This window comes from Aspergillus saccharolyticus (genome assembly GCF_003184585.1).
Source record: "Aspergillus saccharolyticus JOP 1030-1 unplaced genomic scaffold BP01scaffold_14, whole genome shotgun sequence".
NCBI lineage: Eukaryota > Fungi > Ascomycota > Eurotiomycetes > Eurotiales > Aspergillaceae > Aspergillus > Aspergillus saccharolyticus.
Genome location: NW_020290624.1, coordinates 204,926 through 217,713, shown reverse-complemented (window position 1 = coordinate 217,713; position 12,788 = coordinate 204,926). Strand labels below are relative to the sequence as shown.

The 12,788-nt window shown below is 51.0% G+C and overlaps 5 protein-coding genes across 5 annotated transcripts; 3 read left to right on the top strand and 2 right to left on the bottom strand.

The window, feature by feature from the left end:
* Positions 1-117: 117 nt before the first annotated feature.
* Positions 118-1,071, top strand: BP01DRAFT_340134 (dynactin subunit 5; the record flags this gene model as incomplete). Its single annotated transcript, XM_025573390.1, has 2 exons — positions 118-265; positions 466-1,071. Exons 1-2 carry the CDS (start codon positions 227-229, stop codon positions 1,069-1,071), a joined length of 645 nt encoding a protein of 214 aa, XP_025431475.1. The 5' UTR covers positions 118-226.
* A 287-nt stretch (positions 1,072-1,358) lies between these two features.
* On the bottom strand, positions 1,359-3,849 carry ccg9 (putative trehalose synthase (Ccg-9)). Its single transcript, XM_025579159.1, has 6 exons — positions 3,685-3,849; positions 3,216-3,625; positions 2,885-3,160; positions 2,352-2,816; positions 2,192-2,301; positions 1,359-2,139 (listed from the first exon to the last, which is right to left on the bottom strand). Exons 1-6 carry the CDS (start codon positions 3,793-3,795, stop codon positions 1,439-1,441), a joined length of 2,073 nt encoding a protein of 690 aa, XP_025431474.1. The 5' UTR covers positions 3,796-3,849; the 3' UTR covers positions 1,359-1,438.
* Positions 3,850-5,117: 1,268 nt separating this feature from the next.
* Positions 5,118-5,915, top strand: BP01DRAFT_373761 (ADP-ribosylation factor family protein; the record flags this gene model as incomplete). The annotated part of the gene is made up of 5 exons (XM_025576798.1): positions 5,118-5,211; positions 5,275-5,433; positions 5,502-5,648; positions 5,705-5,817; positions 5,874-5,915. The coding sequence occupies 5 exons, from the start codon at positions 5,118-5,120 to the stop codon at positions 5,913-5,915; spliced, it is 555 nt and encodes a 184-aa protein (XP_025431473.1).
* A 976-nt stretch (positions 5,916-6,891) lies between these two features.
* Positions 6,892-8,829, bottom strand: BP01DRAFT_391653 (cobalamin-independent methionine synthase II family protein). Its single transcript, XM_025578096.1, has 3 exons — positions 8,153-8,829; positions 7,669-8,085; positions 6,892-7,610 (listed from the first exon to the last, which is right to left on the bottom strand). Exons 1-3 carry the CDS (start codon positions 8,370-8,372, stop codon positions 7,039-7,041), a joined length of 1,209 nt encoding a protein of 402 aa, XP_025431472.1. The 5' UTR covers positions 8,373-8,829; the 3' UTR covers positions 6,892-7,038.
* A 745-nt stretch (positions 8,830-9,574) lies between these two features.
* On the top strand, positions 9,575-12,780 carry BP01DRAFT_423284 (uncharacterized protein; the record flags this gene model as incomplete). Its single annotated transcript, XM_025579618.1, has 5 exons — positions 9,575-10,821; positions 10,922-11,134; positions 11,312-11,692; positions 11,888-12,625; positions 12,730-12,780. The coding sequence occupies exons 1-5, from the start codon at positions 9,727-9,729 to the stop codon at positions 12,778-12,780; spliced, it is 2,478 nt and encodes an 825-aa protein (XP_025431471.1). The 5' UTR covers positions 9,575-9,726.
* Positions 12,781-12,788: the final 8 nt, after the last annotated feature.

Below are 12,788 nucleotides of genomic sequence, written 5' to 3'. Positions count from 1 at the left end.
CTGTAAGAAGTCTTCCGTAGCACAAGGGAAGCAGTGGTGTTCACCGCTTCTGGCGCGTCTAGAGCATCGGCCACCGCCTGCGCGCAACTGCCGCACCGCATCGCAGTCGCATCCACACTCCTACTTTCGCTTCTAATGTGAGCACAGCACCACCCGCTATACAAACACCATTCTAGCCTATCCCTAGCGATACACTCAACGCCCTCGAATAAAAGTCCAAGCAAATATGCCTCCCAAAGCGTCTAAAGGCGAATACATCGAGACAGTACGTTAGTCCCAACCCGCTCCATCCTAAGAACCATCATACCCATAATTCCACCAGCTTCAATTCTGGACCTACACTCAATCTCAAGCCCAATCTTCCCTCTTCTCAAGCAGAAACAAACTCAAACAAAGAGAGAGAGAGAGAGAGAGAGAGAGAGAGATACACATCCCCACACAACCATAGCTAACACATGAAAAAAGGATACAGGCAACAAAATCTCCCGCCGCAGCCTCATCCACGGCACACAACACATCATCCTCGGCGGAAAAACCGTCATCCAATCCGACGCCGTCATCCGCGGCGACCTCTACCGCATCTCCTCCTCCCAACAACAACAACAACAACAACACAAACCCACCGCTTCCACCTCCACCTCCACCAGCACAACCTCGACCACCAGCGCATCCCCCAACCCCTCCGTCGCGATAACCATCGGCCGGTACAGCTACATCTCCCGGCAAGCGATCCTGCGGCCCCCCTCGCGGCTGCACAGGGGGGTGTACAGTTTCTATCCTCTCAAGATCGGCGACCATGTGTTTGTCGGGGAGCGCGCGGTCGTGGAGGCGGCCAGCGTGGGGAATCACGTGCAGATCGGGCGCGATGCGGTCGTGGGAAGCATGGCAATTATCAAGGATTTTGCGTGTGTGCTGGACGGGGCGGTTGTGGCGCCGGGGATGGTGGTGCCGAGTTGGTGCGTGGTGGGCGGGGCGCCGGCGCGGATTGTTGGGGAGGTTGGGGAGGGGTATGGGGTTGAGGGCGCGGAGGGGGGAATGGCGAGGGAGAGGTATCGGGTCGTCGGGCGATGAATATATCTTTCTTTTGAATCTGGGAAGTGGGTGGTGAGGAGGGTGTTGAGGGATAGTACGTGGGTTGGTGGACTTTGGGCGCGGGGATTATGACAATATTGTCTTTTCTTTCTTAGACTTCTAGCGATTCATTTATACCCCATTATGTATGTTTATTGTATTTCATGTCTTTCACATTAGTCTGAAAATAAAGACAAAACTAGCAGCAATGTATAAGTGGTTTAGAGGAGTGGTCTGAAATAACCAGGCGCATGGAGTGGAATGGTTCTAACAATCCCCCAGACAGCAAAAAAAAAAAAAAAAAAAAAAAAAAAAAAAACAAACAAAAAAGAAATGAAAAACATTCGTCATGCATGGCACTGCTCGACTACAGGTCAAACCGGTTCAGTCGGTCTTCTTGGCCCGTGTACTCCTGTCCCGCCTCGGTGCGAGCCATATCATTAATCCACCGCTTGTTTGGCTTGACTTCCTCCCCTTTGGAGAGCTTCGAAGCGAGATAGAGCCAGTTCAACGCGTTGCCGACCGTACTCACCTCGTCGCATACGTGCTCCAAGGCGTACTTGTGCATGCGCTCGTACAGTTCATCATCCGTGCACAGTTGATACAAGTGCTCCGCCACGGCATCAGTGTCGCCCACTTCAACCAGGAATCCGTTCTTCTTGTCGGCCACTTGCAGCGGGATCCCTCCAGCCTTGGTGGCGATCACTGGCTTACCCTTGTGGATGGCTTCAGACACCTTGACCTCGAATCCTTCCCGCGTCGACAGCTGCAAAGCGACCTTGGCTTTCGATAATAGCGCGTTGAGCACCTGGTCCGAAGGGCCGAGACGCACGACGCAGATATGATCGGAAATCTCGGAGCAGTTGTTCTCAATGTGCGACAAAGTAGAGTCGTAGATCAGCGATCCGTCCGGGTCATCAACGGAGCCATGTCCGCAGATCAATAGCTTCGGTGGCTGGCTGTCGGGTATAGAGGCTGTGAAGCGTTGATAGAACTTCTTGTATGATTCCACCACGTCAATGATACCCTTGGAAGGATCGAATCGGGCAATCTGGACAATGTACTCATCTATAGGCATTTGTCAGTCAAGCTCGTGTGAAATCAAGATGTGTTGACTTGCCCTCAGGGAAGTTGATCGTGAGCATGCCCGAATTCCTGCACATCGAGTTGAAAATCCGGCCATAGAAGGCAATATCCCAGTCTTGCATGTTCTTGTTCAACCCATCCAGCCTGGAGTATCGATTAGCGACGGGCCTATCGCACGTAGTATTGCAACCTACCAGTCGGTCGAAGCAGGCATGTATCCCACTTTCTCAGCAGGAACATCCTCCGGAACGAAGACGCTCACAGGATGGCTAATGAAGAGGTCCGCCTGCTGGATCTGCTTCCACATCCAGCCCCAGGTTTCCGCTTGTGGCGAGCCTTTCTGGGCAATAAGATCACTCCGAATCTGGATATGGCTTCGGAAGATAATCGGCCTGTCGGGTGCCATCTTCTTGGCAATGGGAATCAAGGCAGGCATCTGTGGGTCATCGATGATAATCACATCGGCACCTCCCTCGGAAGGATGACGCAGAGGGCCACCCGGACTGAGCCAGTAGCGCTTTGCATTTTCATCAATCCAATCAATGACCTTGTCCCAGTCCTCCTGGCTCAAGCGCTCATCTGGAGCTGCGACTCCTTGCAGGATATTATGATTGGTCTTTGTGATGCGGAAAACCCCGGGTCTGGGCTTGGGCACGTACCTGGTGGTTCTCATAGTCAGTCACCCTTCAGACACCTCAGACACGCGGAGTCATTTCAAGGACCTTACCATCTAATATCGGTTCCCAAGGAATAGGAAAATCTAGCAAGAGCATGTCTCATAAGAGCAACACCACCACCTTGGGGTGTGGCGCTGAAGAACGCGACCCTGGTCTTTCTCTTCTTGAGATCGGAAGCATAATATTGAACCGCATCCCAGGTCTTTGGAGTGACAGTCTTTTGAAAATCCTCTAGGTTCGTCAACCGCACGTGAAAAGCAGTGTCAACCTCAACCAAGCCTAGGAACCCGACTTGCAACAAGGGGATGTTTTCCGGTCCGAAGAGCCTTGAAGGATGTCAGCATGCAGATAGGCCAGGCCGACAATGAATGCAAAGCGTACCTAACACATTTCCGTCCCATGGACTCCGCTTGTTCATCGACACTCTTGATCTCCCAGCCTGTGGACTTGCGAATAGGATGGTTAGAGACGTTGTCACTGCCGACGCTACTTTCTTCGGGCAAGACCAATGGGATGATATCAAGTTCCCCCCAGAGTTTGGAACAGAGAGTCGAGCATTTCTTCGCCACGGTGGTCGGCATGGCCAATCCGATGAACTTCTCGAGGCGCTCTTCGCTGTATTGACGCAAATTATGCAGGACATAATCAACGATCTGCGTGCAAAGGGATTGCTCCCCGTCTGCGGTGAGGTCGTCCTGAACAAAGTCAAGGAGATAGGTCGCATCACGAATCGCAATAGCTACTGTTGCGCCATCATCATCGAACAAAACTGAGAGACCAGCGTAGATAGTCTAGAAAACATCGTCAGTGAGACGAGCAGAACCCTATGTTTCCCGTCGCATAGTCGTACCTTTGACGGAGGTGCTTCCCATGAATATCTTTTAAAATGGTGAGACACCTGTTGTTCGTGGACTGATGAGCGACGGCGGAAGGGGCGGGTTGCCATAATGGTAGCGTTCATGGGGTGGAAAAGGACACTAAGGAAATGGTAGAAATATCACTTGCATGCAACGACCAAGGGTCTTGCACGGCTTTATGAATGAAGAAAAAGCAGAGAGGAAAAAGCCAACAGCTTTGCGGTACGAACCAACGATCGTAAGACTGACCATGTGCGAAGGAGCTTTGGGTGTGGGATGACCTCACCAGTTTGGCCATGACGTATTGTATACACAAAGGTACCGCCGCCTGCCGAGTGGGTTGAACCCGTGCCTGGCGTTTGACATATGAAAATGTTCCCTCAGGAATTTCGGAATATTGTGAACACAATCAACTTAGTCTATGCCTCGTGAGTATCGCCTCAATTTCAAACGCGGAGAGATCCGATAGGTGTTTTGTCCTACACTCCACCCGATGGAAAACTGGGTGGAGCGGATTTCCACGATAGTCAGGATGTGTTTGGCTTGGAGAATTGACTGGGACTTACCGTGTACTCCCTCGGTTGTTGTTGTCTGTACAACTGTCGTTCTTCTCTCTCATCTTTCTTCTCCAATTCACCCCTCGCCCCCCCACCTGCAAGCTGAATAAGTTAGTCCAACACAAACACGACTAGAAATGAACAGTTGCAGAACCAACGATAAATGAAATTGTATAAGAGTCTGAAACAGCCGAAGTGCTTGGCGCGGGGGGGTTGACGCTTAGTCATTGGATAGCCCCTTTTACGGAGGCGCTCGAGCTTTTGCCAGCGCTCGTTGTTCCTCGTTGAGGTGGATCGTGAACCCTGAATTTCTCATTATTGCTGCTGCTGCTGCTGCTGCTGCTCTGGCTGCTCTGGCTTCTCCCACTCTCTTTCTCTCCCTTCCTCTTTCTCTCTCTCTCTTTTCGATCAGTCACACGGTCGAATTGACTTTTCACCCCTGCTGGTCTTCTCAGTGTGCCGTTCCTTTGGTCGTTCGTCCAATTCATTCTTTCATACACTCCCTACTAGCTGTTTTCCTCCCCTCCCCTCCCCTCAATTTCCTCCCTCCAGGTAAGTTCTGTATGTCTTGTTTACCTTGCGTACCCCGGCGCATTGCAATAATGAGCCACCTCTACCTTGTCCATGCGGAAGGAACTTGAATTGACCTTCCGACCGTGCTCAGCTTGCTGTCCTCTTTCTCGTCCTCCCTCCGCAACACCCTCCCCTAAATAACGCATTCTCTTTTCCAGCAACTGCAACGTCGAATTTCCATTTTGATCGCATTTTACTGGGCCATCCCTCATTGCAAACATCCCGCAACATATTATTCACCCTTTTTATCTCCTCAGCAGCCTGCGGCCTTCAGAGGTCGCTTATCGCGTGTCACAATGGGCGGTTCCGTGTCTAAGATAATGGGGAAGATTTTCGGCACCAAGGAGATGCGAATCCTGATGCTGGGTTTGGATGCTGCTGGAAAGACTAGTGAGGGGGCCCACTGGCCACTGATTGTCAGCTGAATTCAAGTACTGACCAAGGTGTGAACAGCGATTCTTTACAAATTGAAACTCACAAACCAGGATGTCACCACAATCCCCACCGTTGGCTTCAACGTTGAGAGCGTCACATATAAGAATGTCAAATTCAACGTTTGGGATGTTGGTGGCCAGGACAAGATTCGTCCTCTATGGAGACACTACTACTCCGGTACGTCTTATTGCACAGAACAGCTGTGGACGAAGGTGTCCGATGCTGATGCTGCTCGCTTTGAACAGGTACACAAGGTCTGATCTTCGTGGTCGACTCAAGCGACACTAATCGCATGGAAGAGGCTCGCTCCGAGCTTCATAAAATCATCAATGATCGCGAAATGAAGGATGCGCTGCTGCTTGTCTTTGCCAACAAGCAGGACGTCCCAGGCCGTACGTATTATCAATACTTGTTTGCGAAGTCAATCGCTGATAACGGGGATTTGCAGACATGAGCCCTGAAGATGTCACCCAGGCACTGCAACTTACCAAACTCAAGGATAAGCTATGGTACGTTGCGCCTAGTGTCGCAACAGAGGGTACCGGTATCTTCGAGGGTCTTGTAAGTCCAAATCCCCACATTCTCGCTCTGACAGGGTTAACCTTACATTCTCGTAGGCTTGGCTCTCCAACAACGTCAAAACACAACCTCAGAAATAAAGTATCCGCACGCCGACCGCCAATTCCCTGCAGTCGTGGATCTAAAGGGCAGTTCAGCGCCGCCTGTCGGGTACAACATGTTTTATTCCACCTACACCGAATCAGTTGGCACCCTCTCGTTTCACTTCGGCTTTGATGACAGAAGACGCAGCATTTAAACCCCGTGTTTCGTTTTTCTTTTTCTCCTGCGCATGCCTCTTCCGCCGTTTCAGTCTTCTCTTTTCATGATATCCCTCACTGTTCCAATGCGGGCCATTTCAATACCTCCCCCTAATAATACTTGTATCTTTCTTCTCTGTCTTGAAATTAGTCTTTCTTCACGTTTTCACCTCATCTACCCCGTGTCTTCGTCGATGTGTAGAAACATTTTCAGAATAGAAGGGAAAAACCTTGGACCAGCACATACATTCATGCCCGCCACACATATATCACCTATTTAATGATGTCTTTGTTTTTGGTCGCTTTCTGTCTTTTTCAGAGCTGCTAGATATTAGGAAAAGGAGAGACATGTGGTTTAAATGGAGTATCTGACGTACGTTTGACGTGCTATACTTTGTATTGTTGATGGTGTTGAGGGGAAATAGACCACTCGCAGCTGGAGCATGTGACTCGCTTTCGTATCAGGCAGTGATCTAGACTTATTCCGCCCGAAGGGAGTCTTACCCCTAACAGGGGATGGCCCGGAAAGATCAGCCCATACTCCGAGACCGAGTAACTGTTAGCAGGTGGTTATAGATTCATCCGAGAAAGAATTCAGGACTTCTGGTTGTACGAGGCCGAATATCGATAATATCCGTTTGTTTAATGCGACCTGTTCACGCTTGTCACCATTGAGATGACCTCGGATGACTCCATAGTAAGGCTACCACCAAGGTACTCAGAGCCTCCTCGCATATTAAGACACTCTATCTCTAAATCAACCTCAGAAATTATACACTGTACATTCTTTTTGAAAGAAAAACCATATGTTAAATAAGTGGTATCCTAAACACACACAAAGTTGTCGTCACGTTCGTTCATCACTCCACGCTCATTGTTGAAATCGACTAGGAGTCGGAGCCTTGCTAGAACTCCTTCTTATGGGAGGGGTGGGTGAGATGGTATCTGAGAAAATTCTCTCAGCTTACTGCTGACCGGGCCAGATGTCGTCGGCGATTTCCCGGACAAGCTTCAGCTTGGCGATCATGCCGTCGCGGTCAATGGCGTTACCCTCTCTGTGGCTGGCGAAACCGCACTGGGGGCTGACGCCGACCTGATTGAGCGCCTGCTCCAGAGAAATGTTGTTGCCCTCAGCGATAAACTTTGCCGCGTCGTAGACGCGTTTCTTCATCTCCTCCTTGTCTTCGAGCTTGGCGAACTTGCTGGTCACGACACCAAGGATGACGTTCTTGTGGGTGGGGAGCTCCTTCAGGGGCTCGAAGCCACCGGCACGTGGGGTGTCGTACTCGAGGTAGTAGGTGTCGACGTTGAGCTCTTGGAAAAGCTTGGTGGCGATGCGGTCATAGCCACCCTCGGAGAAGTGACGGCTGCCGACGAAGTTACCGCGGCAGAGGTGAACGCCAACGTGCATGTCGGCGGGGCGATTAGCGACGCAGTCGTTGTACAGCTTGATGTACTGCTCAAAGGTCTCATCGGCGGAGCGCACGTTCAAGGAATCCTCCTTCCAGCCCGCGAGCATCTTCTCGGAGCAGAAGTCTGGTTGCATCACAATGATCAGCTAGTCCACGCTATCGTCGGTTTGGGTGAGCCTTACAAGCAAGGTTGGGGTCGTCAAACTGGACGTTTCTGCAGCCGGCATCATAGAGGATCTGCAGCTCAGCCTGGACGGCCTTGGCGATGTCGCCGAAGTACTCCTCATCAGAGCTGTAGATATCCTTGGGGTAGGCCTTGCCCTCCTTGTACCGCAAGTGGTACCAGTTGGGAGCGGCAAGGGTGATCTTCAGGTTCTTCACTTCGTCGGCGGGGACGACGCTGGCCAAGTACTTGAACTCATCGACATACGTGCTGCCAACGTGCTTGATCTTGCCGGTACATAGAACGGTCTCGCCAGGCTTGTGGCCAGCCTCGAGGAAGGCAGCAACATCAGGGGCGTAAGGACGGAAGATGTCGGCGTCGAAATCAGTCACTTCGTCAAATCCGTCCAAGCCAGGGAAGAAAGTACCCCAGAACACTAATGACAAGCATCGGTCAGGCTTCAGGAGATGATATAGGCTCCAAGAGAGGGTGAGATGACTTACTGTGCCGGCGGTACTCTCCGTCAGAGATGGCAGCATAGCCCAGCTTCTTCTGCGTCTCGGCGACTTCCTTGATATCCTTGTTCTCAATGGCATCCAGCTCGGCCTTGGAAGCTTCACCCTTCTCGAAAGCAATCTTGGTCTTCAGAAGATCATCTGTCCGGAGGAGAGAACCCAAGTGCTCAGCACGGAAAGGGGGGTTGCGGTGCAATTGAGGGGCCATTGTGATGCAAGGAGGAACTTTTTGAGAAGCTGAGAGCTTGAGATATGTTAGCTGGCCTTCGTAGTCACTGACTGCAATGCGACTTACTGAGGACAGTTATACGGGGAAATAGAGGAGTGCAGCGGTCAGAGAAGGCAGGAAAGGGGATGAAGAGGAATATGAGGGGCAGCAGCACTTTTCAAGGCAAGACTGCCAGATCCGAGTCCGGAGCATGGGGGGAGCCATTTGTTCAGCTTCTGCCCCACCGGCCTTGTCCCAATCTCTCCACCAGTATTCTGCATTCCGAGTTTCGATTTTCTCAGGGCCCCTCTGTCGGCTACGCTGGTATGAACTCGGGCATGACAACGTGACTTGACCGGCCGACCCTCGGAGTCTAATCTCCTAGGAAAACCAGGAGCTCATAGAATTATCGATGCCATTGATCTTGGTTTTAGACAGCAATACAATTTGGTACGGGCCATATAGAAATCTCAGGAAGGGGATCCATGAATCATAATCGCCAAAAAAAGGTGGCGGAAGCTTTGATCGACCGGTGTGGGGCACAGCATTGAACTGTAAGACCTGACTCAGCACGAAGCATGCATCTTCGGGCAATTGCCTTCATTATTACATTGCTCGGAACAGTTCCTGTTACACATTATCTGTGAGCATGACGAAAATGATTGCGAGTATGCTAGTCGACACTATCACTCGGGGACCATGCAGATAACGGGCAGGAATGCGACGGATGCCAGTGTGTTATTGTCTTCTTCGCATTCACTTCTGCTGGTGCGGGGAGGGAGAGGCTAGTGTCCTCGACTTCTCCACACTTGGGCTGTTTCAGGTAAGGCCGATTTTGCCGAGCGTCCAGAATGTTGACTGTCAGATGCCCGCATTGACCCTATCAGCCAGCATCTCCAACGCTCTGTTGAATTTAAAAGGAATGGCCATGGTATTTGAATAGGCCTTGTGCCTTTTCAAAGGTTTGATTGTGAAGATGTCAAGTCGCCCCATAATATTTTCACTTATTAGCTTCTGATGATCCTCCAAAACTCTTCTTATCGCAAGCAATCATCCAACTAATTGGAAGGTGTGGGGAGCCCGGCACTTGATAACATCTCCAATTCCCGATCATTGTAGCAGTCACCGCCTGCCCTACAAAGAAGCTGCACTGCATGCGGGCGGACCTGACCATACATGCTAACTACTACTTCTCCTGAACAGTACTGCGTAGTCATTGTCAAAAGCGTCAATATCTTAATTTCAGACTTCTGAAGCTACTCAGTCTCGAAAGTCAAGAATTCTCATAGATGACACTTGACCCTGGAGTTTTGAAACAGTATCAAGAATCGTCGAATTCCTGGATGATTGAACGATGGCTTCACAGCCGGCATGTCTCGAAACACTGCCGAATGAGCTGCTGGATGAGATCGTGAGCTACCTTCTAGTAGTCACTCCCTCCGAGATCAACTTTCATCATCAACCAGCCTTGAATGTCACGTCTTCTAGTACACCAAATCTGAAAAATGTCGCTCAGGTATCCTCGCGGTTGCTCGAGATCGTGCGACCCAGGCTCTACGGGCATTGTCGATTGAATGACGATGAATTAGATGACTTTCTCAATTTCGTGGCATCGCATGAGCTAGAACGTCATATAACTTCGCTAGTCGTGATGCTCGGCAACGGTTCGCTTCGTGATTTAGACACCAATCAGTTGCTCCGGTCTTTGTCCAACCTCAACCCTCTACGGATTGCCGTTCTTGCGCCACCTTCGCGCATAGGAGCCATGCTGAGCACCAAGATCCCAGAGGAGCATAGCTGGGCTTTTCAAATTGCTCATCAATTGTGGCAATGGGAGCGAACTACGCCCCATGGATCCTCAATCTCCACGACTAGCCCATTGTCCACCTCGCTGGACATCACGAATTATTCCTCTCTCAGGTTCAATGAAGGCTCCTCCCTCAGAGCATATGCACACTACGAGTACTTTCTCTTCGAGGTTCCATCCGTACTCGGTAGATGGGGCACGATAGCCAGAATGGGTGCGGAGGAGGAGAAAATCGCCATTTCACGCGAGCTGCAGCATTTGACTTCATTCAGCTACACCGCCATATTTCCCTTTTATAATCATGTTAAGCTGGTTCTGGATGCCCTCGATCTGATGCCAAATCTGAAGTCACTCACTGTACAACTAGCTCCATGCTCGGATGACACGGCCATTGACTTAACAAACCGAGGTCCCATCGATCCTAATGACCCGTGGATGGAGCTGGCCACGGCATATGATATAATCGCTCATTCGATCGTTGAGCTAGGGCGTAGCGCTTCTCTTGTCCATTTCCGCACCCTTGATTACCAGAATGATGCCCTTCGTGTCGAGCTCTATCAAGCAATGGGTATCACCTTCCAGGACACAGAGTGGGTGCCAAATGGTCGTGGGGAATGGAACAAGATGGCGTCGAATGGGGAAGTGAACAAACCAGTCCACTGGTAATGGCGCATGGAACCCTAAAGCCTATCCAATTGTGACATGAGTTTCAGCTGCCAATTATAGAACTTCAAGTATACAGCTCTCACAGGTCACTTGTCCTGCCATTATATCAATACCTTCCGCCTTATCCTTGGCAGCTAAACTCATCACGCATTTTACCCCTTCTATTGTTTCTTTCTTGGCCATGCCGGCTATGGTCCTTGTCCTATCCTTCTCTAGACTCATCTATGCCTCTGGTAGCATCTTGTCGCTGCATTGTCTCCATCGCCATTTGAAATCGCTCGGCACAATGGTAAATGCTTCCGTCCTAGTATTGGTGCCTTAAACTCCAGGCTTCCTCACGTGCGGCAACAAATCTGGGCTCCATCATCGGTTCCTTGTCGGCATCGACCAAGTCACAATCTATATCCTCCATTTATCTCTTGGTGCTACTATTGACCTCGAGTAGCGTGGACTATACGTTGTAAAGCATCTGACATTCTCGCGACCAATTATCTACTCAGCAGTACCACTTTTTGTCCAAGATGCAATAGACGCGAGTAGACGATATCGTTCACTTGAGACAGCCATGGATTCTTTCGATAAGACATACGCTGCTGATCCCGTTTCCCCTATCCTAGCACATACCTTGCTTTCATCCGATAGAGTAATAAACAGCAGCCAGGGACCTGAGGATGATATAGATTCGAGTCATTCGACACACACGGCAGAGTCCTGGAGCCTTGAGGCAGATCTCAATGCTGGCCTGCATGCATCCCCGAATTGTATATTCCGCGCTGGCGCTGTCATCGGGTTCTCGCGCCTCCGGACCAAGAGCAACGATGATGCTGATGATGAGTATATAGGCCAGGTAAGATGAACCAGATACCGATGCGCTGTGCTTCCCTCTTGATCATGCATGTACAGCCACTTCCGCATGGTAATACTGCATCGCTTCCCAAGACCGTCTAAAGCGTCAGCTAGCGGCCCTCGCAATCAATGATCTCTTCTGGCTTCTTTCAGACAGTCTCTATTCTCAAGCTCATAGACAGACTGACCATTTCAGTTACCCCGAACCCTTCTGACCAACCACCTGGTCCACCAAGCCAAGCAACTCAACAACCCCAATCCAACCACAGTCTTCATCGTCCACCCAGCGACATTCAACGCCTTCTCTCCCAGAAGACTCCTCACTTCACTCCTCAACAACAATAGCAACAGCAGCAGCAGCAGCAGCAGCAGCAGCACCGCTACAGCCGACCCCACACCTATCCCACGAAAGGAATCACTAACCCGTGACGAGGCTCTCGCCTGCCTTGACCGCGTCCAAATCTTCCCCGTCTTCGACCTCAATGCCGCACTACAAGCCATCCACGAGATCACCGCATCTATAACAGACACCCACCACGGATCCCTCGCACAGTCTCAACCCCTAATCATTCTCGTCGCCGGCCTCGACACCCTCGCTGAGGGTGTCGTGCGAACGTCCAACGCCGTGCGAGGCGCAGCCGTCCTGACGACTGCGCTGCGTACATTAACGCAATTGACCCGGACGAACCCCGCATTGGTCTCGGTGCTGCTGGTGAACACGAGTGGGCTGGGGACGGCAAGCGCCAAGGCTAGTTATGCGAGTGGTCCAGCAGCCCCGAGACCCCATGGCGAGGTCAACGGGCAGGGACAGAAAGAGGAGGGTGGAGTTCGTTCTGCCTTCGCTGAGAACGGGACGAGTCTGTTTTCGAGCTTGTTAATGAGGACGCTGGATCAGGCGGTAGACACGCATCTTCTGGTGTCGACTGTGGCTAAGGTAGGGGTGGTAGTGGAGGTTGTCAAGGATCGGTTGAGGGAGGGGCTTGGGAAGTGGTGTGTTTGGAGGAGTTGAGATCCGATGTGAACTACCCAAATCCATAGAGAGCCTACGAGACACCCTATGATTACGACAAGGAGAATGGATACTACTAGGCCTGGCG

Bases quoted from the DNA above. Each gene is read 5' to 3' on its own strand.
- ccg9 (XM_025579159.1), bottom strand. From the start codon at position 3,795: ATGAACGCTACCATTATGGCAACCCGCCCCTTCCGCCGTCGCTCATCA. The intron at 3,161-3,215 runs GTACGCTTTGCA...ACATCCTTCAAG, and splicing joins ATGGGACGGAAATGTGTTAG to GCTCTTCGGACCGGAAAACA. The intron at 2,140-2,191 runs GCAAGTCAACAC...AAATGCCTATAG, and splicing joins CACGATCAACTTCCCTGAGG to ATGAGTACATTGTCCAGATT.
- BP01DRAFT_391653 (XM_025578096.1), bottom strand. From the start codon at position 8,372: ATGGCCCCTCAATTGCACCGCAACCCCCCTTTCCGTGCTGAGCACTTG. The intron at 8,086-8,152 runs GTAAGTCATCTC...GCTTGTCATTAG, and splicing joins CGGAGAGTACCGCCGGCACA to TGTTCTGGGGTACTTTCTTC. The intron at 7,611-7,668 runs GTAAGGCTCACC...TGATGCAACCAG, and splicing joins TGACGACCCCAACCTTGCTT to ACTTCTGCTCCGAGAAGATG.